The following is a 27,632-nucleotide window of genomic DNA, read 5'->3' as shown; positions in this document are numbered from 1 at the left end:
TCTCACCTGTCAGTCTCCCTTAGCCTGCTCTGGCAAAAAGGTTCAGGGGAGCTGTTGTGAGCCTCCTTTCTGAAATAACCCCACTCTGTTTTGTGCTGGAGGTTGTTTTGGGGTTGGGATGGGCCCCAGGAGCACAGCAGAGGTGCAGGAGGACAGTGGCATACAGGGCACGTGTGCACAAGGAGTGGATGTGAACTTGGGTCTCTGATGTTCCCCAAACAGCAGCTGAGAGTCTGGGGGCATGAAAAGCTCTGCCTTAGTGGGATGGTGGCAAACCAAAGGCTGTTCACAGACCCAACCAAGGGCCAGAAAGCATCCCAGTTCTGTGGTCATGGAGCTTTCCAGGGATGTGGGAGATGGGGATTCACCCAGTAATAGCAGGAAACACCCCCTTCCCAGGAGTGTGCCTCAGTTTCCCCACAGTGTGTATAAAATCGGTGGAAGAGGGAGTAGTGAATGATGTAGGCACCTTTCAAACAGGGCTTTGCTGGGGAATTACTGCAGGAATACAAAATAAGGAATATTTCTGCAGGAAGAAAAAATGATGAAGTGGCTTAAGGCAGCATGTGAGGCTGCTCCCTTGACTTTATCCTCTTTTACTCTCTATCCCCCTCCAGCTTTTCCCACCCGCCCTGGTGTGTACACGTCCTGAGTTAAAGCAGTCTTGGCAGGAGCACCAAGCCCTGCAGCCCAAACTCCTGCTGAGGGAGGAAGGCAGCGTGCAACGTGAATGGTGTTAAGGAAACTATAGGAAGATTAGGAAATGTGTGATGAGTTTTGATAAGTGGAGGAAGCAGGTCATGTCCTGCTTCGAGTGGGCTCTGCTGGGGGTATATGAAAGCAGCCTCTGCCTCCATCAAGGATCACTTGGTCTCATCAGCGCTCTCTGCTCTGGCTGAGGATGTGCTGGGCTAGCAGGATGATGCTGGGGACCTTCAGCATCTTGCTGGTGCTTGTCCATGCAGCAGCAGCCTGTGAGTTTGGGCCCTTCCCCTACAGAGCCACCGGGATCGTCTGCAGGATGACCAAGCCTGCGGCATTGCTGTGTAAGTGCCTGCTCGCTGGGGCTGTGCTTGCTCCATCCCTGCCAGAACTTAGCGACAGATCAGCCAAGGGAGGGAGGGGGTTTCTTGCTTCTCTGTCTCTTGTGTAAACACCTGCCTGACAGCAGGTGAAAGCATGAAAAGGCAAAGGAGCCTGAAAATTGTCCCCAGCCCCTCTCTTCAGCCCAAGGATTTAGCGGTGTTTCTGTTGGGGCTTGGCATGATGAAAGAGCTTGAACAAATGTGTGTTTGATTTCTCTCCTCGTTGCAAATCTCATCTCTTGGGGTCGGTATGCAGGAGGCGGGAAACAGGTTCTCTCCTGCTGTGGGCTTATTTGCAAGGATTTGGGAGCTTTGCAGGTTGGGAAAGAATTTTTATCAAAACATCCTCCAGCATCCCCTTTGCAACTTGGTTGTTTAACTTTTCTTTGGGGTTCAAAGGCTGCCCTGCCTCCTGCTAGCCAAAATTAACCTTTCTATAGGCTTTTAAACCTGACCTGATTAGTCCTAGCCTGACCTTGCACTGGGGGGAGGGTGGGCTCAATTCTTCTCTGGAGGGTGGGAACAGCTCTGTCCTGTCCCATTCAACAGTAGAACTTGCAGAGAAAGATGTATTCATGCTGGGCTGAACTCACAGGGTATTTCTGGATGGAAAAAGTCGTGTACAAGAATGTGCCTGAGGCTGAGGCTGGAATGGGCTGTCTAACCTTAGGAAAATGGGCACAGAAACTTTTTCAGAATTTCTTCTTTGTAGACCCCAAGAGCTGGCTGCAATACAAGTACGCAGCAACAAAGCAAAGCGCTGGGGTAATGTCAACAGCTTGTGTGGTGTAAGGATGAGCACAGCCTTGATCTTTCCAAAATCTGCTCCTGAGGTGTGCGAAAGCTGGCCACGACTCTCTGGAGACAGCTCCCACTGGTGGCTGTCGAGTCACACACGCGGCTGTCCCTTGCTGCCATCAGCTGTTACAGTTAGGGATTTTTAATTTTTTTAATTTACTCTGAAACTACTTCTAGTGCTTCCTGAATCTAACACAAATGGCTCGGATAAAAGCCTTCTGTAGTGCTTTAATCCCGAGCACAGGATCTGGCTTTGCAGCCAGGAGAGATTGCAGTTTGACATCTTTGCCCTTTTCTTCCACTGACAGTGAACCAGGAAACGGCCCAGGTCATTCAAGCAGCCTTCAGAAATGCCAAATTCCCAAACATCACCGGGGAAAGGTCCATGCGGCTCCTCGGCCGGGTGGCTTACGGGCTGAGCAAGTGAGTATCTCCGTGTGTCTGTACCAGGGGAGGGGACCAGAAACTGCCCTTGGAGGGAGCTGTGGTCCAGCAATTCCTGCTGAAAACAAAGGTCTGGACTGGGGTAGACACAGCTTTGGATCTAAACCCCGCAGACTATTTGCACGTTAAGGTTTAGGCTACTGATGTGTTATTTAAGAGTTATTTATTTTTCCAACTGAGTGGGCAGCCAGCAAGGCAGTGTGTAGAGCTCATTTCTGACAATGGGGATGGGGAGTAATGTCCCTGCGGGCTGGGGCACCTGTGGCCACTGCTGACAGATGGTGCCCAAGGCACGTTGAGAGGCAGAGGGGACCCATTCTGGGCTGCCAGAGCCACCCCTGATAATAGGATGTCATCTGGCTGTGCTTTGTGGCAAACCAGGCTGGGTGTTACTGTGCTGCTCGCTTTTATTTTGGGACCACAAATTCAGCAGTGTATTCACAGAAGAGACTTCCTGCCATGACCACGGCTGCACAGAGCACTGCAATAAAATAGGGCATTATTTTTGCAAACAATCCTGGCAATTCCATTGTTCCATGTTTCCTGTTTAAAGCATTCCCCAGCCTTGCACCCAATACTGCACAGGGCACCGAGGCTGAGCAAAAGCATCACTGCCACTGTCTTTGTACCTGGCCCTGGGATCTGCAAAAGCTCCAGAGTCTGGCACTGGCACGGGTCCCTCAGAGATCCCATTCCTCAGGAATAAACCTGTCCTGCCCAATCACAGCACACAGCTCTGGGTTGGGGACAAACTATGTTTCTGTTGTTTCTAGCATCCAGGTCAATGATTTGTCCATCGAGAGGAGTGAGGTGGAGCTCAAGGAGGACGATGCCATTCACATCTCCATTAAAAACGTGACAGCTTTGTTCAAAGGGACCCTGACCTACGGCTATGCCGGGGCCTGGTTGTGAGTACCCAGGGCTGGGAGCTGCTGAGCACCACGGCCCAGCTCCCCCTGCTGCCTGTGGGACTGGCCTGTGACAAAGTACAAGTGAGGGGGCTGCACTCCTCAGTCTCTCTGGCAATAGCTGCATTGACGACTGCTTGAGACAGGATTTTATACTCTAGCAGTGCTTCTAACCCTGTCTTGCTTTCTGCCCTTCTGTCCTCACCTTGCATGACAAGACCAGATGGCCAAAGCACAGGTGTTGACTTCTCTCTCCTTTATTTGTCTGTAAACTCTGAGTGGATAAAAAGGGGGATTAATGGTCCTAAGTGCCACTAAGGCAGCAGTTTGCAATGATTTAAAGACAGAATATCTGAGATGGGCTCTGGTGTGCTGGGGGTTGGCCCATTGCAATGCAGGGACAGGTGTGAGAGGTGTTATAAAATCCACATCTGTCAGGGAAAAGTTGCTCCTGGCACAGGTTCCTAAATGTCCCCTCTTCTCCCATTACAGCTTGCAGCTTTTTCATTCAGTTGATTTTGAAATTGAGTCTTCCATTGACCTCCAGCTAAATATCGATCTGAGTAAGTACACTGCAATACCCAAACTTTTTGCAGTATGACTGAATTCCCTCCCCACTCTGCTTTGTGGGCTGCATGTACTGTTCAGGTTCTCCTGGGTCATGTTAGGGGACAGCTGAGTCCCTGCTGGCAGGAGCTAGGGCAGCTGGCGGGTATCCAGATGAAGAAGGGTGCCTTGTAGATCAGCTCAGCTGGAGCTGTGAGCAGAAACCATCCAGGTTCAAGGTAGCCCCATCTGCCCTGACTTGGCAAGGTCTGGAATCTTTGGAAAACATCCCCTGGGAGATGTGGGGAGCCCTGGCTCTGCAGTGATGCCCTGCTCCAGGCCTCCAGTGTCTGGGAAGTGCACTCTTCTCATCTCAGTAACAAGTAATTTTTTGTTTCTTTTTCCTTTCGTTCCATGCAGTGTGCCAAAAGGAGCAAGTGACTCCTGATGCCTCAGACTGCTACTTGACTTTCCACAAACTCATACTTCACCTCCAAGGAGACAAGCAGTGAGTCTGATCCCTTTCAAAATCGAGATTTATTGTCCTCCCTGCTGGTCCCCCAATGCCACCCAGCCAGATATGCAGAGCACGGGTAGTCCTTGACTGTGCTCCCTGTCTCACACAGACCTGGCTGGCTGAAGCAGCTCTTCACAGATTTCATCTCCTTCACTCTGAAGCTTGTCCTCAAGAGGGAGGTAAGATCAGCCTGTGAACAGAGGAAAGCTCTCAGGAGCTTTGTATACCACACACTTTTCTTGCCCACAAGACAGTAGCAGTGTAATGTTAGTGCTTGTGAAAAATGAGACAAATAAATTGAATACGTACATTAAAAAAAAAAAAAAAAAAAAAAAGCAGTTTGGGCTAAGTGAGAGGTGTAGCTGACCCTGAGACTGCTGGATTCTGACCAACAGTCCCTAGATCTCAGTGAGACTCAACTCTGCTCTACAATCCAAAATCCTATCCCTTCCCCTAATTTTTCCCCCTCTTTTCCTCTTGTAGGTGTGCAAGGAAATAAATGCTGTTGCTCAGACACTGACAGGTTTTATAGTGGATTTAGCAGGTAAATATTCTTGTTTTTTCTGTTTTCTTTTTTTATGTGCAGCTTTTAATGTTTGAGCCCCAGCAGAGCAGTAGCCACATCCATCAAAATATCCTTCAAAAATGTGTATGGGATCCTATGCCCTCAATCAGCAGCAAAATAAGCCTTAGTAATGTTATGTTTAGAGTTTTCTGCATCAGTTTGGTCACCTCTGAGGGTGATTACACAGATTCAAAGACATTTCAATTCATGAGGAATTTCTTCTTCAGTATGTATTGATTAGCTGTGCAGGATACTGCAGGACCAATGTTAGCTAGAACAGGAGCATGCAGTGCAGTACTAGGGATGAGACTGTACAGCATCTGGAGATTTTCCTAGTACCAAATATCAGGGAAAAGGAGTGGAATGTAAAACTGAGTGTAATTATCCCAATTTCCCAGTGAAGAAACAGGGTCAGTGAGCTGTAGCAGGATCAGCACTAGCATCCAAAGGAATGGGAACCCTTGTCCCACACTTGTGTTCTTTCATGTGCACCCTGTCAGCACATGTACCGAGTCCTAAAAGTGACTGTCACAAGCTCTGCTTAAGGTCCTGTGTCTGTTCTGAGGTTTTTGTGTTTTCTTCCTGCAGCCAATTTTGTCCGGGATAAGGACATCATTGTGGATATCTCCCTTGCATCAGATCCTGTGATAAAAGCAAACTACATAGAATCCCATCACAAGGTGAAGTAACCCAGACTGCTCAGACACCAAATTTTTTCTGGCCCTGGTGTGCTCTGGAGGGCTTGGAGGGGCTGGTTCTGTGAGGCCGTGCTGTGGCACTGCAGCCAGGGCTGATGCCAACCTGCTCCCCGCTGTGTCCAGCCAGGCCTTTGCCTTGCCATGGAAAAACAGATGTTGATTTTTTGTCCTGTCTCCCTGGTGCCTGCTGTGGCCAACACACTGTTTTCCTTTCCAGGGCCTTGTCCTGTACAAGAACAGCTCCAGCATGCTCAGTGACTCTGTTTTCTCCCCGTCACTGCTGACCGAGACCCGAATGCTCTACTTCTGGCTGTCAGAGCACAGCCTCAGCTCTCTGGCTGCAGCAGCTTTCTTAGACGGGAGACTGGTGCTGAACCTCAGAGGGGACAAATTACAGGTGATTCCCACAGCGATACCCTCCTCACATCATATTTTGGGGAGAAAGTGAAAAATTTGCTAAATACCGTGTTTTGGTGAGAGCTGGTTTCTGCAGAAGACAGAAACCTAAAGTCACTACATGTGATTCTGGAATTGGTGCTCTCTTATCCAGAGTGTGCTCCGTGGCAGTGTTATTCCTTGGAGTGATAACAGCAACTGATAAAAAACTTGGCTGCTGAATTGTAAAGTGATGTGATTTTCTGGGGGATCACTGAGATGGAACAAAAGGGTGGGACCTGGGGGAGCTCAGCCATGACCTGCACTGGGCACAGGCCCCACCTCAGTGCTCTGGCCTGTCCCGCCGGCACCAGGGGCAACCATAACCTTGTCTTTTGTTTTTCCACAATCTGTTTCTGATTTGTTGCTGAAGGAACTGTTTGAGATGGAAGACACAGAAGTGCAGCGGAAGGCAGTGCAGATGGTAACTTTTTGTCCTGTTCAGAGCATTGCATGGCACATGAGGGAATTTTAAATGGATTCTGTTCCATTGTAACAGCCTGGGTTCTTCCTTTGTCAATCTGAGTCTTGGGTGGGCCAGATGGAGAAAAAGAGGGGCTGATGGAGAAGCAGTTGTGGTTTGCAAGGAGGATTTCTCCATCTTCCGTGCATGGTTTCCCTCAAACCTGGCTGAGTTATTGGGCTTATGTGAACAGGAGGAGGAACTGGGGACTGCAAAAGAAATGCAGCTGTGTGACAAGTTGGCATGAAACTGGTATGGAAAAAGCCTGACTCATGTGTTGCTCCTTACTTGACCAGATTTTTCAAGGCACCTCCTACAATGACTCTGTGGCCAAGGTGTGGAGTCTAACCCAGCCCCAGATTTCTCTGCAGCCTGAAGGGACAGTCATGAGGTCCTTGGTAGCAGTGGAGGTCAGCATCCTTCCCACAGGAGAAGAACCCCTGGTAGCTCTGTACATGGAGAAGGTCAGTTCTTGCACCCTCTGAACACCTTGGGACAGGCTCTGGCCCAGGTCAGAACCATTCCTGGTGTGCAGGGAGCCCTTTGGGAAGGGTGGGTGGCTAAACTACAGGAGGCAGAGCAAGTAAATCAGTTTCTTTTAAAACTCCCATTTGTTCCTTAGCCATTTGAGGCTGGAAATGATGATAGTGACCATATTGGCTCAATGCCCTCTCTATTTGGCCAGCCCACTATCAGTGTGCAAGCAGCAGAAGGCTCTGATGAGCCCCCATTAACACTTATCTGACACGGGGTAGTGTCAGTGAGATGTTTTAGGAGAGAATGAAGTCACCATGAGAATGTATTTATTTTGAAATCTCCTTGTTCTGAAATTCTAGCTCAGGTCCCCACTAAGAGTATAACTGTGTCAGAAATGGAGATACAGCTCTGAAGAAGGTGAAGCTCAAAATACAACCTTTTCCTCCATATGTGCCTGTATGAAGGGTCCTCATTACACTGTGTTTCATCCTGAACTGTTTTAAAGTGAATCTAAGGAAGCAGAAAAAAGAAATGTCATGATTAACATCATAACGCCTTTCCTGCCATGATTAACATCACAGGAAGAAGCAGTGTGTTCATTCAGTCTTGTGGGCTGAGACAGACACAAAAACAAACCAAATCCCTGCCTGAGGATAGGGCACACAATTTAAAAGGTTAAACCACAGCTGAGAATAACACCCCCAGCAAGTATCTCATGTTAGCAAGATGTTAAGGGAAATATGTATGGTTGTTTCTTGTGCCTCAAGTAGTATCTTGAAAAACATTACAAGGATTGTAGAAGCACCGGACTAGAGGTGGTCCCCAAAATTGTGGCTCCTAGGATGAGATCTGCTTCTGGTTGTGACCTGCAACTGTGTCACAAAATGTTTCTCTTAAGTGAATGTTTACATGCAGACAACAGCAAGACAATGAGCCTAAATGGCCAGAATTCAGAGATTGCTTTCTTTTTAAATTTGGTTAATATTGGATTGATTACCTGTGACAGCCCTGGCTACCCTGAGGCTGTTCCCTCTACACCCAGTCAGATGTGGAGATGGATGTCATGGGGAAACACCACCCTGCATAGGCATTTCCATCCTTATGCAGGATTTACAAAATAGCAAAAGTCCAGTGGGTGAGCCAGCCTAGAGCCCCAGAGACTGAGGCTGTGGGCATAAGGGGGCATTTACTGCATGCAGGCGGAGAAGGAAAATGCTGGCCTTCTCTACCAATATCTGGAGGCAAAGCCAAAAGGATGTTGAACTCTAACTCCTAGAAAATAACTCAAAATATCCAAATGCAGCTCCTTGCTATAAAGCTATGCCTGAACCCTCCTGTTCTTCTCTCTGCAGGAAATCACGGTCACTATCCAAGCTACCTATGCAGAAAAGAAACTCATTTTGCAGCCTGTGGACTCCAGGTTGGTACCGTGCTCTCTTGTGAGTTGGCTCTTTTGGCCCATGTTTAAGAGCAGCACAAAAAGAGGATCTCTGCATCATTTAGTGACTTTTCTTCCTCTTTCCACCCCCTTCCCTTCAGCGTAGAGATGAAAGTGTTTAAATGCACAGCTGATCCAAGTGGGGTAAGTTCTACAAAAAGTATTCTCTAAGCCATTTGAGGCTAAACAATGCCTTTTAAAGCATTTTTGTATGAATTTTCTTGTTTTCAGGAGGACCCGTCCATACAAAGCTTCCTGCAGAATATGATCTTGGTTGCCGGCATTCCAGAAGTAACTTCAAGTGAGTTTTCATTTGGGGAAGTGCCAGCCTGCTCCATAAATTGTCTAACATCAGATCTCCTAAACCTGAGCACTGAAAAAATACATCAGTAACACTGACATCTGGGAAATGGGGGGAACCCCATTAATGTTTAAAATTCTGCTGGATGCACTTCGGGAATGAGGAACCCTGTGTAAATGGCTGGGAGAAAGGAAAAGTGAGTTTTCTGTCAGGCTGAAGGTTGTGGGACATTGAGGCACAATTAACTTTTGGCAGCAGGCAGCACAGGATAAGCAGCAAGCCAGGATGGACATCCCTGTAACTGGATGGGTTTGCTGATTCCACAGGTATTGGATCAGCTCTGACTTCACTAATGAACAGCAAAAGGCTTGATCTCTTTGATATCATAAATCCTGAGATCATCACCAGAAAGGTAAGCAGAGCTCAGAACTACCCAGTTCTCAAAGCCCTTTTGGGATTGTGGCATGAACTAATACAATATTTTCTGTTCTCTCCCCTCTTTTTAGGGATATGTAATTGTACAGCTTGATTTTGGCTTTCCAAGTCATTTGCTTCTTAATTTTTTTGAGAAAGGTTTGTAGAGCTCATCCCTCCACAGAGCAGCACAGGAACTTGTGTGAAACCAGAAAAATTTCACCTGAACCAATTAAAAGATGAGCTGCTTTAAATCAGTTTTGATTGAATTTTATTTCTTTTTCCTGAGAAATGTTCCAGGCTCTGTGCAACTGTGCTTCCTTGGAGCTTTTCTTCTGCAAAAATTTTGAAGTCTACACCTCAATCCACACTACTTTTTCAGCATCTTTAAAGGGCTTGTGTTCTTAGGAGTCAGGGCTGCGCTCTTGAAGTGCACAGGCTTTGGGCTAGCAGTCTCAGGAGGCAGCAGAAATGGGTTTTGCCACCTTGTGGCATATCTTGTCATATTTTGGAAATACAGCACCTTTTGTGCTCATCCAGGGTTTCATTTCTGCCAAGAGCCTCCTGATTTGGACAGAATCCAGCAAGTCAAACGGTATTACCAAACTCCAAGTAAGGTCAGAACCAGTAATGCTAGAAGACCTGGATATGGCTGAAATGAGTAAATGGGATGTGAATTTGCAGTGCAGTACAATAACAGAGAGATCTTGTGCCCAGGGTAATTCCTTTACAGACCCTGATGCTTCAGTGTAGAGCTCCAAACTGATAATGGCCACGTTGTTGAGACAGTGACAGCAAAGATGAGAAAAGCAATGAAAATTGTTAGGAAACCAAAGAGATATAAGAGAAAGTTTAGGTATCTGGTCAAGCAGCAAGTTCCTTTTCCTTCTTCCTTCAGTGCAATAATTTATCTCATGTGGCTCAGCTATTTTCCTGTACCAGTTCATGCTTCTTGTTTTGGGGTGGGTGGTTGGGTTTTTTTGGGGGGCGGAGGGGGGTTGGGGGGGGGGGGGTTGGGGTTTTTTTTTGTTTTTTTTGGGGGGGGGGTCTTTTCACTTGGAGGAGATCTTGGGTGACAAATCAACACCTGTAATGGTGATCACATTAACAAAGGTAGAGATGATGTTCTCCTCCACCACAGGGCAATATAAAAGCCTTAAACCTGGTCCCAGAAAGAGGCTAGTAGCAGGATGGGCTCAGTTTCCTGGGCATGGTGTTTGTTCCTTCTGCATTACCACGGATATAAGCCAGGTCCCTCTGACCTGCTTCTCTCTCACTCACAACAGCAGAAGCCCTTCCTCTTTTTCTGTGACTGCTGGGCGGTGGTCCTGGGGCCCAGGCTGGTGGGAAGGGAGGCTGGAGGGGCCTCAGTGGCTCTATGGCAGCCAAGGAAGGTCTGACCCAGCACCGTCCATGAGACAGCAGGAGCTGAGGGCTACAAAGGTGTGATGCTGTGCTGTGACTGACTGTGGCCTGGAAGAAGCTCTGGTGTAGCGGGCAGTTCCCATCACTGCCCTGTTTGTCTTAAATGACATTCCACTAGAGTGGTGGGCATTAATAAAAAGGAAAGGGCAGGAAAAAAAGCACCCTTTTTCTGCCCTGGAGGTGCCTTGCCCCACTGGGGGCTGTTCAGTGGGGACTGGACTGGGCTGCCCTCCCATGGGGCCAGAGGAGGGCAGTGGAGCTGGGGAAGGATCTGGAGCAGAAGTTTGACGAGGAGCAGCTGATGGAATTGGGAAGAGTCAGCCTGGAGAAAAAGAGGCTCATGGAGGCCCTTGTCACTCTACAAGTCTCTGAAAGGAGGATGGAGCCAGGTGGGGCTCTGTCTGTCTGTTCTCCTGTCACTTCAGGTAGCAAGTGACAGAACAAGAGCAAACTGCCTCAAGCTACAACAGGCGCGATTTAGGTTGGATATTAGATAAAATGCTTTCACCAGAAGGGGGGACAGGCTGCGCAGGGCAGAGGTGAAATCATCATCCCCGGCGCTGTTCAAAAGGTGTGTGGATGTGGCACATGGTTCAGCGGTGAACACACCACTGCTTAAACGGTTGGACTCGATGATGTTAGACATCTTTTCCAAACTAAACGACTCCACGGGGGAGTAGTGAAACCTCCGCTGCCGCCCCGGGGATCCCGAGCTACCTCTCCCCCACCCCGGGAGCGCGGCCCCTCCCCAGCCCGGCTCCGCAGCCCCACGTGCTTTCCCGGCAGAGCCGCTCCGCCGCCGCTTTCGATTCCGGGCGCTGCCGCTGTCCCGGGCCGGCGGCGGGCACGGAGCGGGGCCAGGTGAGCGCGGCGGAGCGAGCGGGGACACGGCGCTGGGCACGGCGGGGAGGGACGGGCCGAGGCATCGTGCTGGGAGCCCCGCGAGGGTTTGGGGGCTGGAGGTTCTGGCTCGTTGCTCCCCAGCCCTGAGATGTTCGTGCCTTATGCGAAAAGCCGGGATAGGGAACGAAGTCGTGAACGCTGGAAAACTCCTCCGAGGTCGAGTCCAAACTTTAGGCGAACTGGTGACCTGTGCTCCCAGGCACAAGGTGGGGCAAAGGTGGCAAAGTGGGGCAGAGCCTGGCAGGTGTCACCGTCGCCCCTCCATCCACTCCCTGTTCTACAGAGCTCCCCCCACTCGCTGGCCCATGCTCGAGGCAGGGCAAACAGAGTCGGTGTTTCTGCCCAGAGACACGGGTGTTGCTGGATCTGGGTATTTTTTTTTTCTCTGATAAGTGAATTACGGGGTTTTTTCTCTGATAAGTGAATTATGGCACAGCACCGTGTGCCATCTTGCCTTCTCTGGGACTTGGCTGCAGGCTTCATCTGGTTTTCCAATGCAGCTTCCCTGACCTTCAGAGAAATACTAATAACATTTCATTGTTTGTTACACCCCATCCGATTCGATCTGGAGATCTCTGCACACACAGCTCTCTCTAGACAAGGGATCTTTCATCTAATCATTCACATCTACTACTTTCTCACTTAAACTTTGTCCTTATTCTGAAGGAAAAGCAACTTGTTTTTTCCTCTTAGATATAATGGAAGAGGTGATCAAATATGGCTCCATGTGCCAAAATAATCAGATTTATGCATGTAAATAGAAATATTCCCATTTCAAGTGCCTTAATCAAAACCAAGTCAGAGTTTACTCCACGAGGTGTTAACCCCTGGGTACCATTTCTTTGAACCACTCCTCAAACGCTTTACCAAAATTATCACCTAGCTATAGTTTTTAGGCTAGGATGTCACCCTTCCTTTGTTCTGACCGGATATTTTTTGCTCATTTCTCTGTTTTTACTGCTTTTTAGTTGGGGAATTCCCGGCTGATTTTACTTTCATTTTGCTCAGTCTATTATTCATTAGGTCCTGAAAGGCACGGAAGGGCTTTGTGCCTTGGGACAGTGGTGGCTTAACACGTGGGGAAAACAAGGTAGTGGATATTGTCCTCCAGATTTGTTGTTTGGCAACCCCACACTGGTTTTGGGGCTGGTACTCTGTTTCTGGGCTTTTGGTAAGTACTCTGTGCCCTCAGAGCAGACAAGAACCTGGTAGATTTGCAACAGGGAGTTTCACATTTCAGTTTAATTTTTCATGGCGGGGAACCGTGCGAATGCCATGTTGGGGAGGGGAGGTTAAGTTTTGGAAAGTATGTTAAAGATGGTTTTGCATTTGAGGGGCAAGGATCAGGGCTCAGAAGTTTTCTGGCTTTTCTTGGGAGGTTTCTGTGCTTCGTTTTGGGATCAGAGGTATTTTATGAAGGTAATTGCCAATCATTCCTGATGGCCTTATTGAGCAGAGCAGTAGTATAGGAGCTGTGCAGTGTGGCTGAGATTTCATCCAACTTTTCAGAGTTGTTTTTTTCTTGAATATGAATCTTTCATTAATTTGTGTGAGTCTACTCTTCGCCTGAATGGCTTTCAGTCTTCATTGGCATCAAGGTCTGATTTTATTCGTTTATGTATGTATTTAATATGGCTTTATTAATCTATTATTCTTGATCGGATGGTGATTATTTTCCTCTTCCCACCTGCCAGGTACAGAGCAGGGTGAAATTTCCCTTTGCCCTTTCTGCTGAGAGGTGGGGAGCTGGCACTGGGGGCATTTTCAGCCCGTACACATGAAACTCTTTTGTGAGAGCTGTGTAGTCTCAGAGGATCAGCTTTTCACAGTTTTTCTGGGTGTGACTGGCTGCCTGACTCGAGCAAGATGCTGTTGCTTCTGCATCAGCTTTCACAGAGGAGCTGACAGCAGCAGAGTGGCATAGCCCAGCTCAAATCAGGCAGTGCACCAGGAAAGTTGTGATTTCAAAGAACACAAAGTGTTCCTCTAAAGCTGTCTTCACTTGCATCCTAGGGCACAAGGCTCAGTCCTGCATTTTCGTGAGACCAGGAATGAATCCTCAAATGTCGAAACTTGTTGGTCACTGCTGGTTTGAGTGAGAAGAGATGAAAAGCATCACAGCTGACCCTTGGATCAAAGGCAGAGCTTCTAGATTTGTAACTGCCATGGCCTGACACATCTACATCAAGCTCTGTTGTTGTTATCCCCTGGCATGTGCACCAAGGGAGGCATGTCCCACGTATTGGGGAATGTCTGTCTGTGCGCCATCTGTCTGCCTCCAGCGGATCGATTCTCTGTCAGAACATGGAGCGGAAGCCACCTTTGCACTTGACAGTTGGAAGGAGACTGATTACACAACAATGCAGGTAGGAGATCCTGTGCATGGTTTTGTGAGAAGGAAGTGGGACTGGAAGTGACATTGTCACCAAAGAAATGAGTTGTTCATCCCCACAAAATGAGCAGCAAGAACAGTTGCCTGAGCCCTTTGTGCAGGGGGGTCCTGCACAAACTTGTCAATTGATATACAGCTGAACAAATAAAGCAAAAGCTGCACACACAAGGAAAGCAAAACAAGGAATTAATTTGTTTCTCTTGTGCAAGCAGGTGTTCTGCCATCTCCAGGAAAACAGGGCTCCACCATATGTAATGGTGATCTGGGAAGACAAACATCATCACTCTAACTCCCTGCCTTCTCCTTCTTACCCCAGCTTTATGTTCTAAGCATGATGTCATTTGGCCAGTTGAAGTCAGCTGTCCTGGCTGTGTTGCCCCCCAACTCCTTGTGCATCCCCAGCCTATTTGTTGGTAGGGTGTTATGAGAAGCAGAAAAGGCCTTGACTCTGTGTAACCACTCTTGAACAATAATGGAAACATCCCTGACCTCCCCAGAGGTCCTGGTATATGTGAGAGATGCCTGGGATGTTACATTTGGCAGAGATGGCCACTGCAGCAATACAGATATCAACAGCTTCTCCCTGGCTGGTGCCAGAGACTCCCATGGACTGCCCCTGACAGGGACTGCCATCCTTGCACCCTCATGACTGGGCTCAGATCTCTACTCTAAACTCGGGAGTAAGGGTAGGAAATTCTGGGCTAGGCCAAGGGGTAGAAAAGCAGATCAAGCCACGCAGGGCTGTGTGGGTGAACGTCTCTTGCTCCTGTGCCCACTGCCACCCTTTGTGTTCATCCCTCCAGCCCCCATTCCAGCATGACGATCCAGACCTTCAAGAAGCTCTAGCCAGAGCCCGCCCCCAGCTCGTGGAATTCCTCAGCCACTGTCCCGACTGGCTGCTCTCCACTTCCCAGCACTTCATCCCCGAGGGGACACTGGGCAGCCTGGCTGCCATCACCAACCCCAGAGAAAAAATCTCAGTGCTCCTTGACCTGCTGGAGAAGGCTGGTTCCGCTGCCTGGAAATACTTTGTTCAGTCTGTCTGCATGGAATATGACCTGCCCCTGGATCTGGAGGTCCTGCTCATGAGCTCTGCAGGAGAAGGTAAGAGAGGTCAGGCCAGTTTTCCCATACCAAACACAGCCAAGCCTTGGCCACACATTACCATCACCCAGTCTAGGCAGTGGGACCACCAGTGCCCTCACTTGCATGGCCTTGTTTTTCTTGGAAGCACAACTCCTGGCTTAGAAATGTAATTTGAGTTAAAAAAACCCCCCTGACATTAACAGATTAAACCAATAAAAACTGTGTATCCCCACTTCCATTAAAGCTGAGATGCAATTTATGGATGGATTTATTTGAAGGAAAAAATACTCCAATCTCTTTTTCCTGTGTACTTTTAATTTTTTTTTTTAATTTTAATTTTCCTGAACTAGAAAGGCAAGGAATACAGAATTCTTAAAACAACCACAGAAAACCACTTCTCCATATTTCATGTTGGCAGAGGCAGTGGCTTTAGAGAAAGTGAGGCAATTCATAAGGACCACGATCAGTTAGAGTGTGTTGCAAACTACACAGGGTGTGCACATTCTCTGCTTTGTGAGGCCCTGTGGCACCAGCTAAGCTGTGCCTCTCCTTCAGTGGGTTGCTTTATCTGGTGATTAATTCTTTTCTTGTGCATGAAGTCTTACAGGGTGTGTCCTTCTCAACAGTACTGTCTTTCACATCCTGCTTGCAGTAACTTTTATTACTTGCATCAGTTGAGTGGATGCAACCTTTGTAATGGAGTGCAGCAGGTTAAACTCTATTTTGGCTGAGATGAAACAGGGCAAAGACCAGACAACCAACAGGGAATGTGGACTGGTGGGGGATTTCTCTCAGGACTGAAGCCTTTTTGATACTGTGACATGTCATAAAAGAAGATGTCTCTTAAGGTTTTGGAGCTGGCTTATACTGGTTTCACTTTCGTAGTAACAGCTGAGCATCACTAATCCTTCTGAAGGTGAATTGCTTCTGGTTATGCTGAGCAGGTTTTGTGGCAGCTTTGAGCTATGCAGTGCATCAGAAAATGCCCTTGACTGGGCTGACAGTGGTTTAGTCACAGAAAACCCTTCTTTGCAGGGAAAGTAGAGTGTCCCTTTTTGGCCACAAGGTGGTTTTAGATCAGCCAAAGATACCCACACTCCGAGTTTGTTTGTATCAGAGAGTAAAGTTGTTCTTCTCCTGCCTTGAAAGCAAAGGTAACTGTATTGTAGAGTAATCTGGAAGGAAAACTTCACATGGGGTCCCTGAAACCTGGATGTTTGCATCCCTTATACTGAGTCTTGGTTTGCACCACTGTCTATGTTGCAAGATGCTTGCCCTTTGTCTCTGGCCAGCCACATCCCAAATTTCAAGAGCAGAGTGCTCACATTAATCCTAATTAATTTCCCATTCAACTCCTTTAGGTAATTTCAGCCAGACAGAAGAAGCAGGCAGAGATACAAGAGTCCAGTCACCTGTGCCAAAAGGTAAGGCTGGAATAGACCCTGGGCACTGTGCTCTTGGAGTTTATCGTCTCTGCTCATGGCCTGGGCAGGGCTCCAAATGTCCCAGGTATTCACCCTCAGCAGTGGCAAGGTGTGGAGAAGCCACTGCAACTTCACATTTAATTGTTCTGTTCTTGGTGCTTTGCACGTGAATCTTCTCTGTTTTTGTTTTCTCTCCCCGAATTTCAGAAAAACCTTGCTGGCCCCCTGCTAAGGAACTAATATTAGTTTCTCTGTGGGAATCTCCCACCCACTCTAAAAAATCCATGCTTTCTGCATTTTTGCTGTGGTCGGCTCATTGGTAGGTGGAGAAAGTTGGTTTGGATTTTAAAGGAAGATCAGAAAAAGCTATTCAGGTGTTGATCAAGCAGAAACCACTCCAAAGTTGTCAGAATAGGAGCTTAAGAGAACAGACAGTGGGGTTTTCTTCAGGGGTGAATTTGGAACTGACCTTCCTAGCTGGGGCAGATCATGAAGCTTTTGCCTCTGCTTTCTGCTTAGAGACTTCCGAGTCCCAGCACTTCAAATGTCACATGACACTGTCTTGTGTGCCATGTGCAGATTTAAGATCTTGAAAATAAGAAGAAAAAGTGACCTTCGTTCTGCAGTCAGACTGCTGCCAGCTGCTGTGGTGTCCTAGTGAGTCCATCTTGTCAGTTGCTGGTGAAATGGAAATTTGAAAATAGTGCTAAAAGTTACTAAGACCAGTTAAGAAAGACATGTGCCTCTTCAGCTCTGTCCATTCTTTCCATCTGACAGTGCAGCATAAAAAACCAGGATATTAATCACCATGAACAACCTTGGGAGTCAGTGGGCCCTGCATTTCCCAGAAACATATTCCCTGCCACATTCCCCAGGATATCAAAGCAGTTCCTCTGTTCAAATCGAGGCAGGTACATCGTCCAGCCTACAAAAAGACTCACCAGTGAGGTGCTTGTGGCCCATCTCAGAAAAAGGAATTCTGTCATCTCAGCCTGAGTTTACAAATAGTTTTGTCTGTCCAGTTTTTCCTCTTTAGCTCCCCAGATGCTTTGCTGGAGAGTCTTGCCCAGGTTTAATGTGCTGCCATTCAAAATGCTCTTTTGACATGGTTCTGACCTTCCAATTTTCAGGGTCTGCTCGCCGTCGCCGTCACAGCAGCTCTGGGAGTGAGAAGGAGGCCAAACAGCGACGACTAGGTGTGTGGATATTCCAGAAGCTGTGCTGGGCTTCCCTCCGAGGAAAGGACCTATTTAACAACTTTGCAGAAATGCCCGAGAAATCAACTTCCAGCTTTAAGAGGCTGACATGGGTGAAGAGGGAGCTAGTGAACAGGGGATAATATACATAATACACATACCTAATTTTCATCTAAGAGATAGTAAGATTTTCATATGAAGCTGTTTCATCTTTTTCCTGAACGTTGTTCTTCTTTGGCCCCTGTGAAAAATTAGGAAAAGTTATAGGTTATTTTGAGGAGTTCAAAATTTGTCATTTCTACCCAGCAACCTCTGATCAGGGCCATTGTTTCTCTGTCTATAAGTGATAGTATTTTGGCTCTGTCATGATCCAAAATACGAACTTTTTCACCCTCATACCCCCCCTGTTGTCTTCTCTCTTAGATTCATCTGTGAAGTACTGGCACCTCCTCATCAAGTCCATCCGCCAGAGATACGGAAGCAGGAGAGAAGCAGGAGAAGAAGCACAGGAACAAACACAGCCACTGCCTTTCAACCAAGCCTTTGTCAACGTTGTCATTCATCAGAGCAAAGCCCCGCGCTTGAAAGAGAGAGCAGAGAAACCCCGAGAGGATGTGGCAGGAGCTCCTGAGCCAGAAGAATGTGCAGATACAGCCGTGAAGGTGTCAGATCTGCTTTGTAGGCAGGCTCCTACACCCACAACGAAGGTGATCTTTTTGTTTGGTAAACCAGGTACAGGCAAGACCAGGCTAATGCACAGGATTTGTCAGAAATGGGCAGAAGGTGTCCTACCTCAGTTTCTCTTCACTTTCCTGTTTGAGTTTAGGCAGCTGAATTTATTAAAAAGAAAACTGACCCTGAAGGAGCTTTTGTTTGATGTGTTCCTTCAGCCAGAGGACAGCCCAGATGCAGTGTTCCAGGGCCTCCTGGAGAATGCCCAGCAGACACTGATCATCTTTGATGGGCTGGATGAGTTTGCAGCTAACATGGATGTGTCATTCTCCTCTAAGAGAGACCCAGCTCTTACCTCCCCTATGTCCATATCCCAGCTCTTTGCAGACCTCTGCCATGGGAAGCTCCTGCGTGGTTGCACAGTGTTGGTCACCAGCCGACCTAAGAGGCTACCTGACTTCTTATTACACACAGTAGGTGTGTTGGTAGAAATTTCGGGATTTAACCATGAGAGGGTTGAGGAATATGTTGGCCATTATTTTCGTCATCATTCCTTCAGAGAACGAGCTATTGCTCACGTGAAGAACAACACCAAACTCCTCAGCATGTGCCTCATCCCTGCTCTGTGTAACATTGTGTGCATCTGCTTGGAGTATTTGCTCCTTAAACACCAGGTGAGTGTGGAGCTTCCTCAGACTATGACACAGTTTTATATCAAAATGTTTCTCATCTTCCTAAACAAGCAGCAAGGAGACTGTGCAGGTGATGAGGAGACTCAGCTGAACCGTAACAAAAAGGCCATTTTGGGTCTGTTTGATCTTGCACTGAGAGGCCTGGAAGAAAAGAAACTTGTGTTTTATGATGGTGATATTCCCGAGGACGTGAAGGAATTTGCTTCCTTGCATGGATTGCTGACTGTCTTTGAGGTGAAGACGAGTAGCGCTTCCCCAGAGGTTGGTTATGCCTTTGTGCACCTGAGCTTGCAGGAGTTTTTTGCAGCACTGTGTCTCATGGTGAGTAGGAGGGTGGACAAGAACTACTTGAAGAAGAAGTTCTTCTTGAAGTCAAAGTGGACTTTAAAGAATGAGACAAAGACTGAGTTTATGGAGAGTTTTCACATATTTCTCTCAGGCTTGTCGTCAAGAGAGTGTAGGACATTTCTCATGCTGCTGGCAGAGCAGGATGAAGCTTGGGTGCAGGAAAAGCAGGATGTGATCCTGCAGTCTCTCAAGAAACTGGCAACCACTCATCTGTCAGGGCCTAAGGTCCTTGAGCTCTGCCACTGCACCTTTGAAACACAAAACCTCGAAGTAGCCCAGCACATTGGGAACCTGCTGAATTTCAAGTATGAGTTTAAAAACTTCAGACTGACAACGCTGGACATGTTGGCTTTGGTTTTTCTCATAAACTCGGGCCAGGATTTGATTTATTTGGATTTTGCAGGATGTCTTGTGGACACTGACTGTTTGGAAGTTCTGGCTGGCTGTAAAAATGTGGAACACTTGAGGTAAACACAGTGAGTGCTGTGAGCTGGTGGGTGGGGAGAAGGGCTAAGGGATTGGAAGGGTAAACCTCAAGTTTGTTCTAGAATAGAGAGAGAGATGATGTGCAAAAATTTGATCAGCATAACTTCAGTACTGCAGAAATGTATGAAATAATGAATTTATGATTGATTGAAGGATAATAAGGTGATAAATCCATTCTGGCTGTATTTTTGTTTGTTTTTCCATTTTGGTTAAGATGAACAGTAGGGTAGTTAATGCAGTAGATAAGAGGGAAGATGATAGGCATTTCTTTTCAATACAAAGGAAGGGTGAATCCTGCAAGCAAATGAGAATATCAGCTTTTGGTGTGTTTGTCTTTTTCCCCTTTTCTTCACATTTTAGCTTTCGTAGCAGGAGATGTGGTGATGACTTTGCTGCTGCTCTTTCGAAGGGCTTACAAGGAATGAGGAACCTGAAGAAACTAGAGTAAGTCTTTGCTTGCCACACCAGAACCTTCTCCTTTCCTGTCTGTTCTCTACAATTCCATGACCTTGGCTCACCTCGGGTTGATCTGTCCTGTGCAGTGTATCAGGGTAACATTGCTACACAGAGCAACACAGACACATGTGGCTCTTGTTTTGTGCTGGCATCAAGACCAGAGTTGTGATGGCCTGCTGGAAAAGGAGGGTGAAGTTGGTTGCAGAGGCTGCTGCCTCTGTGTCTCTGTGTGCTGGCACATGGTGCAGGCACAGGTCTGAGACAGGCTTGCCATGTGCTGCAGGGGATTCCAGTCCTCCCTGTGCTTGATTTGAGTGATCCTTTCTCTTTCCAGGTTGACAGGAGGGAGCATCACAGCTGAGGGGATGACTAACTTGGTCCAGGCTGCATCACAGTGCCTCCATCTTGAGGAAATAAAGTGAGTGTGTTGTGGCAATGACCATCAAATCAACCATTCCTTCCTTGGGATACTAATGAGAATGAATCCATGTGCAGCTTGCAGGGCAATCGGATACGGGATCCAGACGTGAAGAGGGTGATGGACCTGTTTTCCAAAATGGAAAAGCTGAAGAAAGTAGAGTGAGTAAAAATGGCTTAAACGTTGGCTACTGTGAAGCCAAGCGTAGCACAGAGATGTGGGGCACCAAGCTGAGGCACTGACATTTAAGTGCCAGCAGGGCTGTGCAGGAGTCAGTTTGAGATAGAAACATCCTCACAGTTCTTATCTAGGTCTTTTTAAATCATCCCAAGGGAGTCCTAGCACCACTGACACCTCTCCAGGAATTACAGTACATGCGCTCAGTTCAGTGCCTAGCCTGACTTTTCCTCTTCCCCTTGGTGAGGTTCAGGTCGAGATGTCTCTCCTCTGATTAAGGGAGGATGGCTCCATCAGAGTCTTCCCAGCCTTTCCACAGCCCTTTTCTCCTGTGCTGCTCCTTCTAACACTCCTGTGGCTGTCCAGTGCTGACTGAGAGGGACAGACTGCTAGCAAAACTCCCAGCATGGGTCTACAGCTTTTAGGTGGAGAGAACCAGCCTGGCTGAAGGGGTTTAAAGCCTTTGAAGAGCTGCCAGGGGCAGATGAAGCAGCAGCAGAGCTGCTGTAAGTGCCGGAGTCTGAATGTACTTTGTGTGACAGGACAGGGATAGACACAAAGCTGTGGAGTCAGAACACTACCTGCCCACCCCAGCTGAAAGGGAGAGACTCTGCCTTTAAAGGTCTCACACATACCCTCAAGTGCAAGCAAGTGAATCCAAAATACCTGCAGTGACTGCTGGATTCCATCCAGGAATTAATTACTGGCTTTGTAGGGTGGTTAGAAGTATTTAAAAGCATGGCAGAAGGAGGGCAGAAAGGAGGAATGTACCTTCTGCTCTTGCTTTCCTGGGCACACTGGGTAACAGCTCATGGGGAATGCCAGCCTGGCCCCAGGGAAGCAGCTTATCCTACAGAAAAGGCAGGAAAGCAATGCCATTTGTAATCCTCCCTCCCTCTCCCATCTCTATTACACACACAGAGTGCTGTTCTCAGGGATGATTCCTTGAAGGCTCTCAGGGCCCTGTGGCCCTGAGAACAGGCAGAGGATTTGTAGAAGCAAGATCTCGTGTTCCATATCTAATGAGGTCCAACGAGTAATGAAACAGAACGAACATGCAATTAAAGAATAAATCCTCAGAGGCTGGAGGGTTGTGTTCAGGCCTCCCTGCTTTAATAAGCCATACTTAAATTGGATTTGTTGTAGTGGGAGTTTACTGCACTGTGGATCAGTGGTGTAATCATGAAGGTATGAACTACCTCCACTAACGCCAAACTGGTTAATGATCATTCTGCTGCACATAGAAGAGTTATCTCTGATTCTAAATTCATGGGAGCTATAGCTTGCAGAGAAAGAACTATGATCTGATGATGCTTTTCTGGAGTTCTAGATGGAAATTTCAGAAGTTTTTGAGAAATACCCTAATCAAAAGATCCTGTGCTTCAGGATGTTTGGGGATCAGAGCAGAGGGCATTTGTGTAACAAATGAACATGCTGTGGGGTCCAGCAGCTGAGGTTCTATTTTTCCTCATGTTCACAGCCTGAGCAACAACCATCTTTCCTTGAATGCTGTTCTCAGTTTGGCAAAGGAAGGCACCGTGTGTCAAAATGTTACTGAGCTGTGTGCCAGGTAACAATACATGAGAGCTCTTCTAAAAGCAAGTAGGTTGTCTCTTTAGATGTTGACTATAAATGGACACTGTTTTTCAGCTTAATTGTTGACTAATTGAAGTGGACAAAAATCAGTTTGACTCCTTTTTTCTTTTCTTTTGGAAACAAAATGTGAATTCATCATACTGTGTACTTCCTCTTTGTATTTTTTATAGGTCATTTTATCCTTGGTCTATAAAACCATTTTCAGGGTGTGATATTTCTTCTTGTGTAACAAAATTTAGACTTGCTTTTAAGCTCTGAAGTATACCAGAAAGGAAATCCTTTATCAATAAATTTGTAAATTCGTTATCATTCAGCTGTTTTAGTAAAAATGTGTGAATTTAGCTCTAGCTCTGCGTTCCTTTAAATTACAGGTTTGGAGGTTTTCATGTGTCCAGGATGACAAAGGGTAGATTTTTTAAATCATCCTGGCTCTTGTGGTTGTCTCATGTTCTAAGTTTAACAGGCCAAAGTAATCCCTGGTGTAATTCAAATTGCACGTGGCTTTTTCTTATTTTTCTTGCTGGAAGGGAGTTTCTACTGAATCTCTTCCCAGCAAATGTGTGGTCTTGCAAAAAAAAAAAAAAAAAAAAAATCCTGGCCCAATCTTTTTCACTGTGTGACTGTCTCATCTTCATTGCAGCCCCAGCTCCACACGTGGAGTGTCCTTTGCCCCCTGAGCACGTGGCTGCTGCCTGGCTGTGGCAGTGAGCTGGTGAGGCAGACGTCAAGGCCCTCTTTAGCATCCAGGCCACAGCTTCGGTCCTCACCAAACACCTCTGCTAAACAAATGGCATTCTTCCATGTCTTCCCTAACATTGACCTGGATCTCTTTTGCAGGGTGAACACAATGACTCTTTATTTTTCTGGCTCATCTGGGAAAGCTCAAAGGTGAGACACTGCACTTGTGGTTACGCCGTGCTCAGTTGCACTGATTGAAGCCATCAGCTTGGCGTCACCATAAACCACAATGACAGCACAGCTGGTGGTTATCACTGCCCTTGCATCCATCTGGCAGAGCTGGGTCTGCCTGTGCAATGAGGAATGTAACCAAAACAGCTGGGTTTGCACACACCTACAGCCACTTCCACAGGAGCAGCTCTTTAGTGCCTGGGTGAGCTTGAGGTGCCCTGTTTCTATTGCAGAACTGCTGAAAGACACAGAACCACAGACCTTGTGGTTTCTGCTGGAAAATATTAACTGGGAATATAGTTGTCAGATATTTCATGAAGGCATATTAAAAGCCAAATATTTTGCTTGTTTGCAGACCTTTGGACTTGAAGTTGGAAGAGAATAAAGAACATGTAACTCCAACCAGATGCGTGAATTTATGGTAAGAGTAGACATTGGAAGTTCTGCTGGTGCATGTGATTTGCAGATGACAGGTGCTATAGAAGGGCAAGAAAAGCAGGTGTATTTGTCCTTAAGGACAGAGGATATTTCCGCATGTGGAAAAGTTTGAAATAAACCTGAATCAGTGAATAAAAATGACAATAGAGATCCTATGTGGCCCAGCCAGGGGCACCCCCATTGCCCCACTGCTCACCAAGCCTTCCTGTTCACAGCTTGCAGGATCACAGGCTGTCTTCCCAACATGCCAAGATGATTGTGGCCATTCTCCAGAGCTGTCCCTGTCTCTCTGAAGTGGAGTGAGTGCCTCCTTCCCTTCCCGTTGAGTGGCTGTAGGCAGGTGGTGTGGGAACAGGGCATCACAGGATCACAGATTGGTTTGGGTTGGAAAGGGCCTTAAAGATCATAGGTTTTCTAAAGCAAGATGACTTGGGTCTAAAACATGAATCATGTTGCTCAAGGGCTAAAACTTTTTTCTGAAGTTGATTCATGCAGAAATAAGCAGGGAAGATTGATCTGGGACAAAACAGTCGGGGCAAAAGAAGAAATTGTGGGAAAGAGAAAGCAAGCGGGTTTTGAGGGCTTTGTTTTTACTGTTCAAATCAATCCCCACTAACTGGAAAATGCTTCAGTTTATCAGGCAACAAGCTTGGAGATGAAGGCTGCAGTTGTCTGCTGGAAAGCCTCTCCTCTATATCAATTTCAAAGCAGCTGAAGTAAGTGTTGCCTGTACAAAACCAACCTGCCCTCTTTCTGAAGGGAAATGGTTTCAAGCATGCATGGTAGTTGCTTCACTAGGACAGTCCTGTGGAGTTTCAGGGACCAGCTAATTGCCTGTTTCTTTCTTAGTCTCAGTCAAAACCGCCTCTCTGTCACTGGCATTTGCAACTTGTTGAAGTCAGTAAATACCTGCCAGAAGGTGATGGAGGTGCAGGTCAGGTATGTAGGCCTTGAATCATTCCTGGGATTAATCCCAATAAATCTGGGAGTTATATTCTGAAGTTTTTGAGTCACCTCAGGAGTGTGGTGGGTGAAGAACATGTCCCAAGGTGGCTGCTAACACTGGCACTTGGTGACACATTGCTGTAAGCTGATTTTATCAGGGCCATCAACCAGAATTTGAGCACTTACAAAACTGGCTGTCCTTTCATGCATGGGGGAGTTTTAAAATGCTTCCCTGCTCCCTGCCTCGGGAGGTTTTGGAGACAGAATCTCTGCCGAGTATGAGCTGGTGACACCTCCTGGAGCAGAACTGGAAGTTCTCCTCTCTTACTTTCACTTGAAAACACACTGGAGTTCAAGTATAGCAGTTTTCTCTGTGCTTTATCTAGTAATTCAGAGAAACTGGTTCATCAAATGCTGCACAATTTGATCCAACCAGAATTTAAAACTGATGGAGATTATTTTTTCTTGCTTTGGGAATGTTTTAAGCACAAGTGATTAGTGTCACCACAGTTTTGCAGAGCAAAACCAAACAAGAAGTCCTGTAAATAACCAAACCATGACACTGATTGATTACTTCTCTTCTTCACAGCCTTTGTCATGATACTGCAGTCCTGAGGTTTAGAGAAGACAGAGAGTTTGCTTCCCTTCCTCCTAGGTAGGCTGTGTGTGCACAAATGGTGTTATCTCAGCATCCTGTTTAGTTCCTGCATCCTGTGTAGGTACCAAGGGTAACACTCCACTTCCCAGCAGTTCCTGCCTTCCACCCCAACCCCCAAATCTAAATGTAGAACTGCCTCCTGGCTTTCTCAGCCACTTGAAAAGTTGTCACTGCCTTCTGTAGTGCTTTATGTCTCTAGAGCACATTTCATCCCACAGTATCCTAAGCAGAGCAGACTGTTTAATGACACCTGTGCTATCTGATAAGAGTGAGGGTAAAAAAAACCAAGTGAATGCCACACCAAATTCTGAAAATATTCACAGATCCCTGCAGTTCAGAACACTGTGCATTCTGGATCATGGTACTCCTAAATCATGAGATGTTTGGAGTTTAATTTTTCCCTTCAGAAAATTATGGTTGAAACAGCTCAACCCGAAGGTTTTGACCAAGAAATGGTTTCCTGTTGCTCCTGGAATTTTAGGTTCACTATTTATACCCTTGGTCTCTGTGGACTGAGCCCACTGTAAAACAGCATTTTCCATGATACCCCTGCATTCCACCTCTTAGCCAGAGAGAAACAGGAGACCTGTCATAGGGTACAACCCAGTGGTTGTGCTTGGAAGAGAATGACAGCCTGAGACACGTGATCTGGGGACTCCTTTAAGGCACCGGGTGACATTTCAAACTCTGATATTTTAGGTTTTGCATGTTCCATTTAGTTATGAATAGAAAGATTTAGTTATAGTTTTACTGTTTATAGTTGTAGCTTTTAGTTAGTGTTACAGTTTAGTTAGTCATAGAGAGTTCCATTTAATTATGAGTAGTCAGATTTTTGTACAGGCTCTTCACAAAACTTAGTTAGGCAGAAGCTAAATTCAGCAAAATTCAGCAAAAGCTGATTTCTCCATCAAACTTAGATAGAAATATCTCTTTCCCCTTCTCCCCAGCTGTCTGCATACTCAAATATTTGGTTAGAAAAGGAAAGCTAGCAATTGACAAGATTGGGCTGGAGCCAGGGTAGCCCCAGGGATCTGCCAAATTGCTAAAACAAGAGTTTCACCTTTGTCTGGTTTTGTGCTCCCTTAGGGAAGAGCCTGTGTTCTCTACTGATCACCAACAACATGGGGAGGAAAACCAGACACCTACCACCTCCCAAAAAATAAGGTACCCTGGCCAATTTTCATTGTCCAGTCTCGGGGTCCTATTTCCAATGTAACCTGCATCTCCAAGTGGTGACCCACAAGAGAACTGGGAATGTCCCCAGTGCCAGCAGCTGCCAGGGGAGCTGCAGGTTCTGCCCTGGCTGGGGGGAATGGCTGGAGCCCCTGGCAAGGGGCTGAGACCTGGTGCTCACCCTGTGCCTTACAAAGGACACAGGGACCTGCAGTGCCAGGCAGGGGATGGCTCACCCCCTGGAAATTCTGTGGGAGCTGGTAAGCAGTGAGGTATTTCAAGGGAATTGTTTAATTTCATTATTTATCTCTTCATTGTTTCTCTGGTTTTCAGAGCAGTGAAGTTTACAGCCTCGTTTGAAATCCTGCAGACCTGGGTGACTGAATTCTTTTTTCCCCATAGACTGACAGACTGTAATTTTCAAGCCAGTGAGCTGAAGAATCTGTGTGCAGTGCTGAAGGAATGTGGCCACATCTCCGAGCTGGAGTGAGTCCCATGGTGTTCACCTGCAGTTATTTGGGATGCTGAGAAAATGCCTCTTGTTTGTTCTGCAGTGCTGTAGAGAGAGTGTGGCAGAGGCATTGCCTGGTGGAAGGTGTGGCTGAACATACAGATAGAACTGATGGTGCCTGTTGGGTTTTCTTACTGTGAAAATTAAATGCCTTTCTTCAAATCCTAGCCTATCACGTAATTATCTGGGAGATGAGGGACTTCTGCAGCTGTTTCAGTGCCTGCCAAAACTGAAAACGTTATGTTCTCTTGAGTGAGTAGCTCCTGTTTTTCCCTTATGCATGGACTGGGTTTTGTGAAGTGTTGTTTGTGGAAGCAGAGCGCACGTTTGGGAAGGGCTCTTCACAATCAAGGGCAGTAATATTCTGTGGTGTTCTGTCATGTTCTGTGCTGTCTGGTCTGTCCCACCTCCAGTCCAGAACAGATTGTCTCCACCTGAAGCTTGACTGAGCTCAGTGCCCCAGAGCCTCTGTGCTTGCTCCTCCATGAAGGGGACAGGTGGTCTCAGGTGTGGCACCTGGTTTCTGAGACAGCCTGAGGTCTTTAGCAACTCACTGAATTTTTCCTCTTCAAATCCCTCATTGGGAGGGAGAGAAGTCCTTCCTCTCCTGAGGGGAACAGCTTTGAAGGAGGGGAAGT

At 46.9% G+C, this 27,632-nt stretch overlaps 2 protein-coding genes across 2 annotated transcripts in view; both read left to right on the top strand.

The window, feature by feature from the left end:
- The first annotated feature begins 901 nt into the window (after window positions 1-901).
- CETP (cholesteryl ester transfer protein) lies at window positions 902-9,322 on the top strand. The gene is made up of 16 exons (XM_066194359.1): window positions 902-1,046; window positions 2,192-2,306; window positions 3,101-3,235; window positions 3,728-3,798; window positions 4,202-4,289; window positions 4,408-4,477; window positions 4,782-4,842; window positions 5,452-5,543; window positions 5,779-5,958; window positions 6,370-6,420; window positions 6,756-6,923; window positions 8,289-8,356; window positions 8,476-8,518; window positions 8,606-8,675; window positions 9,002-9,087; window positions 9,182-9,322. Exons 1-16 carry the CDS (start codon window positions 902-904, stop codon window positions 9,254-9,256), a joined length of 1,518 nt encoding a protein of 505 aa, XP_066050456.1. The 3' UTR covers window positions 9,257-9,322.
- A 4,330-nt stretch (window positions 9,323-13,652) lies between these two features.
- NLRC5 (NLR family CARD domain containing 5) overlaps window positions 13,653-27,632 on the top strand; it is a 32,234-nt gene continuing 18,254 nt past the window's right edge. Inside the window, exons 1-18 of the mRNA XM_066194576.1 lie at window positions 13,653-13,783; window positions 14,613-14,913; window positions 16,257-16,319; window positions 17,450-17,515; window positions 17,939-19,694; window positions 20,074-20,157; window positions 20,504-20,587; window positions 20,665-20,748; window positions 22,245-22,334; window positions 23,198-23,248; window positions 23,625-23,690; window positions 23,923-24,006; window positions 24,340-24,423; window positions 24,557-24,646; window positions 25,242-25,307; window positions 26,397-26,474; window positions 26,886-26,969; window positions 27,163-27,246. Of these exons, the coding sequence (XP_066050673.1) occupies window positions 13,667-13,783; window positions 14,613-14,913; window positions 16,257-16,319; window positions 17,450-17,515; window positions 17,939-19,694; window positions 20,074-20,157; window positions 20,504-20,587; window positions 20,665-20,748; window positions 22,245-22,334; window positions 23,198-23,248; window positions 23,625-23,690; window positions 23,923-24,006; window positions 24,340-24,423; window positions 24,557-24,646; window positions 25,242-25,307; window positions 26,397-26,474; window positions 26,886-26,969; window positions 27,163-27,246 (3,332 nt within the window). The 5' untranslated portion in view covers window positions 13,653-13,666. The remainder of the gene's footprint in view (window positions 13,784-14,612; window positions 14,914-16,256; window positions 16,320-17,449; window positions 17,516-17,938; window positions 19,695-20,073; window positions 20,158-20,503; window positions 20,588-20,664; window positions 20,749-22,244; window positions 22,335-23,197; window positions 23,249-23,624; window positions 23,691-23,922; window positions 24,007-24,339; window positions 24,424-24,556; window positions 24,647-25,241; window positions 25,308-26,396; window positions 26,475-26,885; window positions 26,970-27,162; window positions 27,247-27,632) is intronic.

This window comes from Chamaea fasciata, unplaced genomic scaffold (genome assembly GCF_029207755.1).
Source record: "Chamaea fasciata isolate MVZ Bird 193981 ecotype frontalis unplaced genomic scaffold, bChaFas1.0.hap1 SCAF_12, whole genome shotgun sequence".
Lineage (NCBI taxonomy): Eukaryota > Metazoa > Chordata > Aves > Passeriformes > Sylviidae > Chamaea > Chamaea fasciata.
Note: the sequence above shows the minus strand (reverse complement) of the source record. Positions and strands in the feature narration are given on the sequence as shown.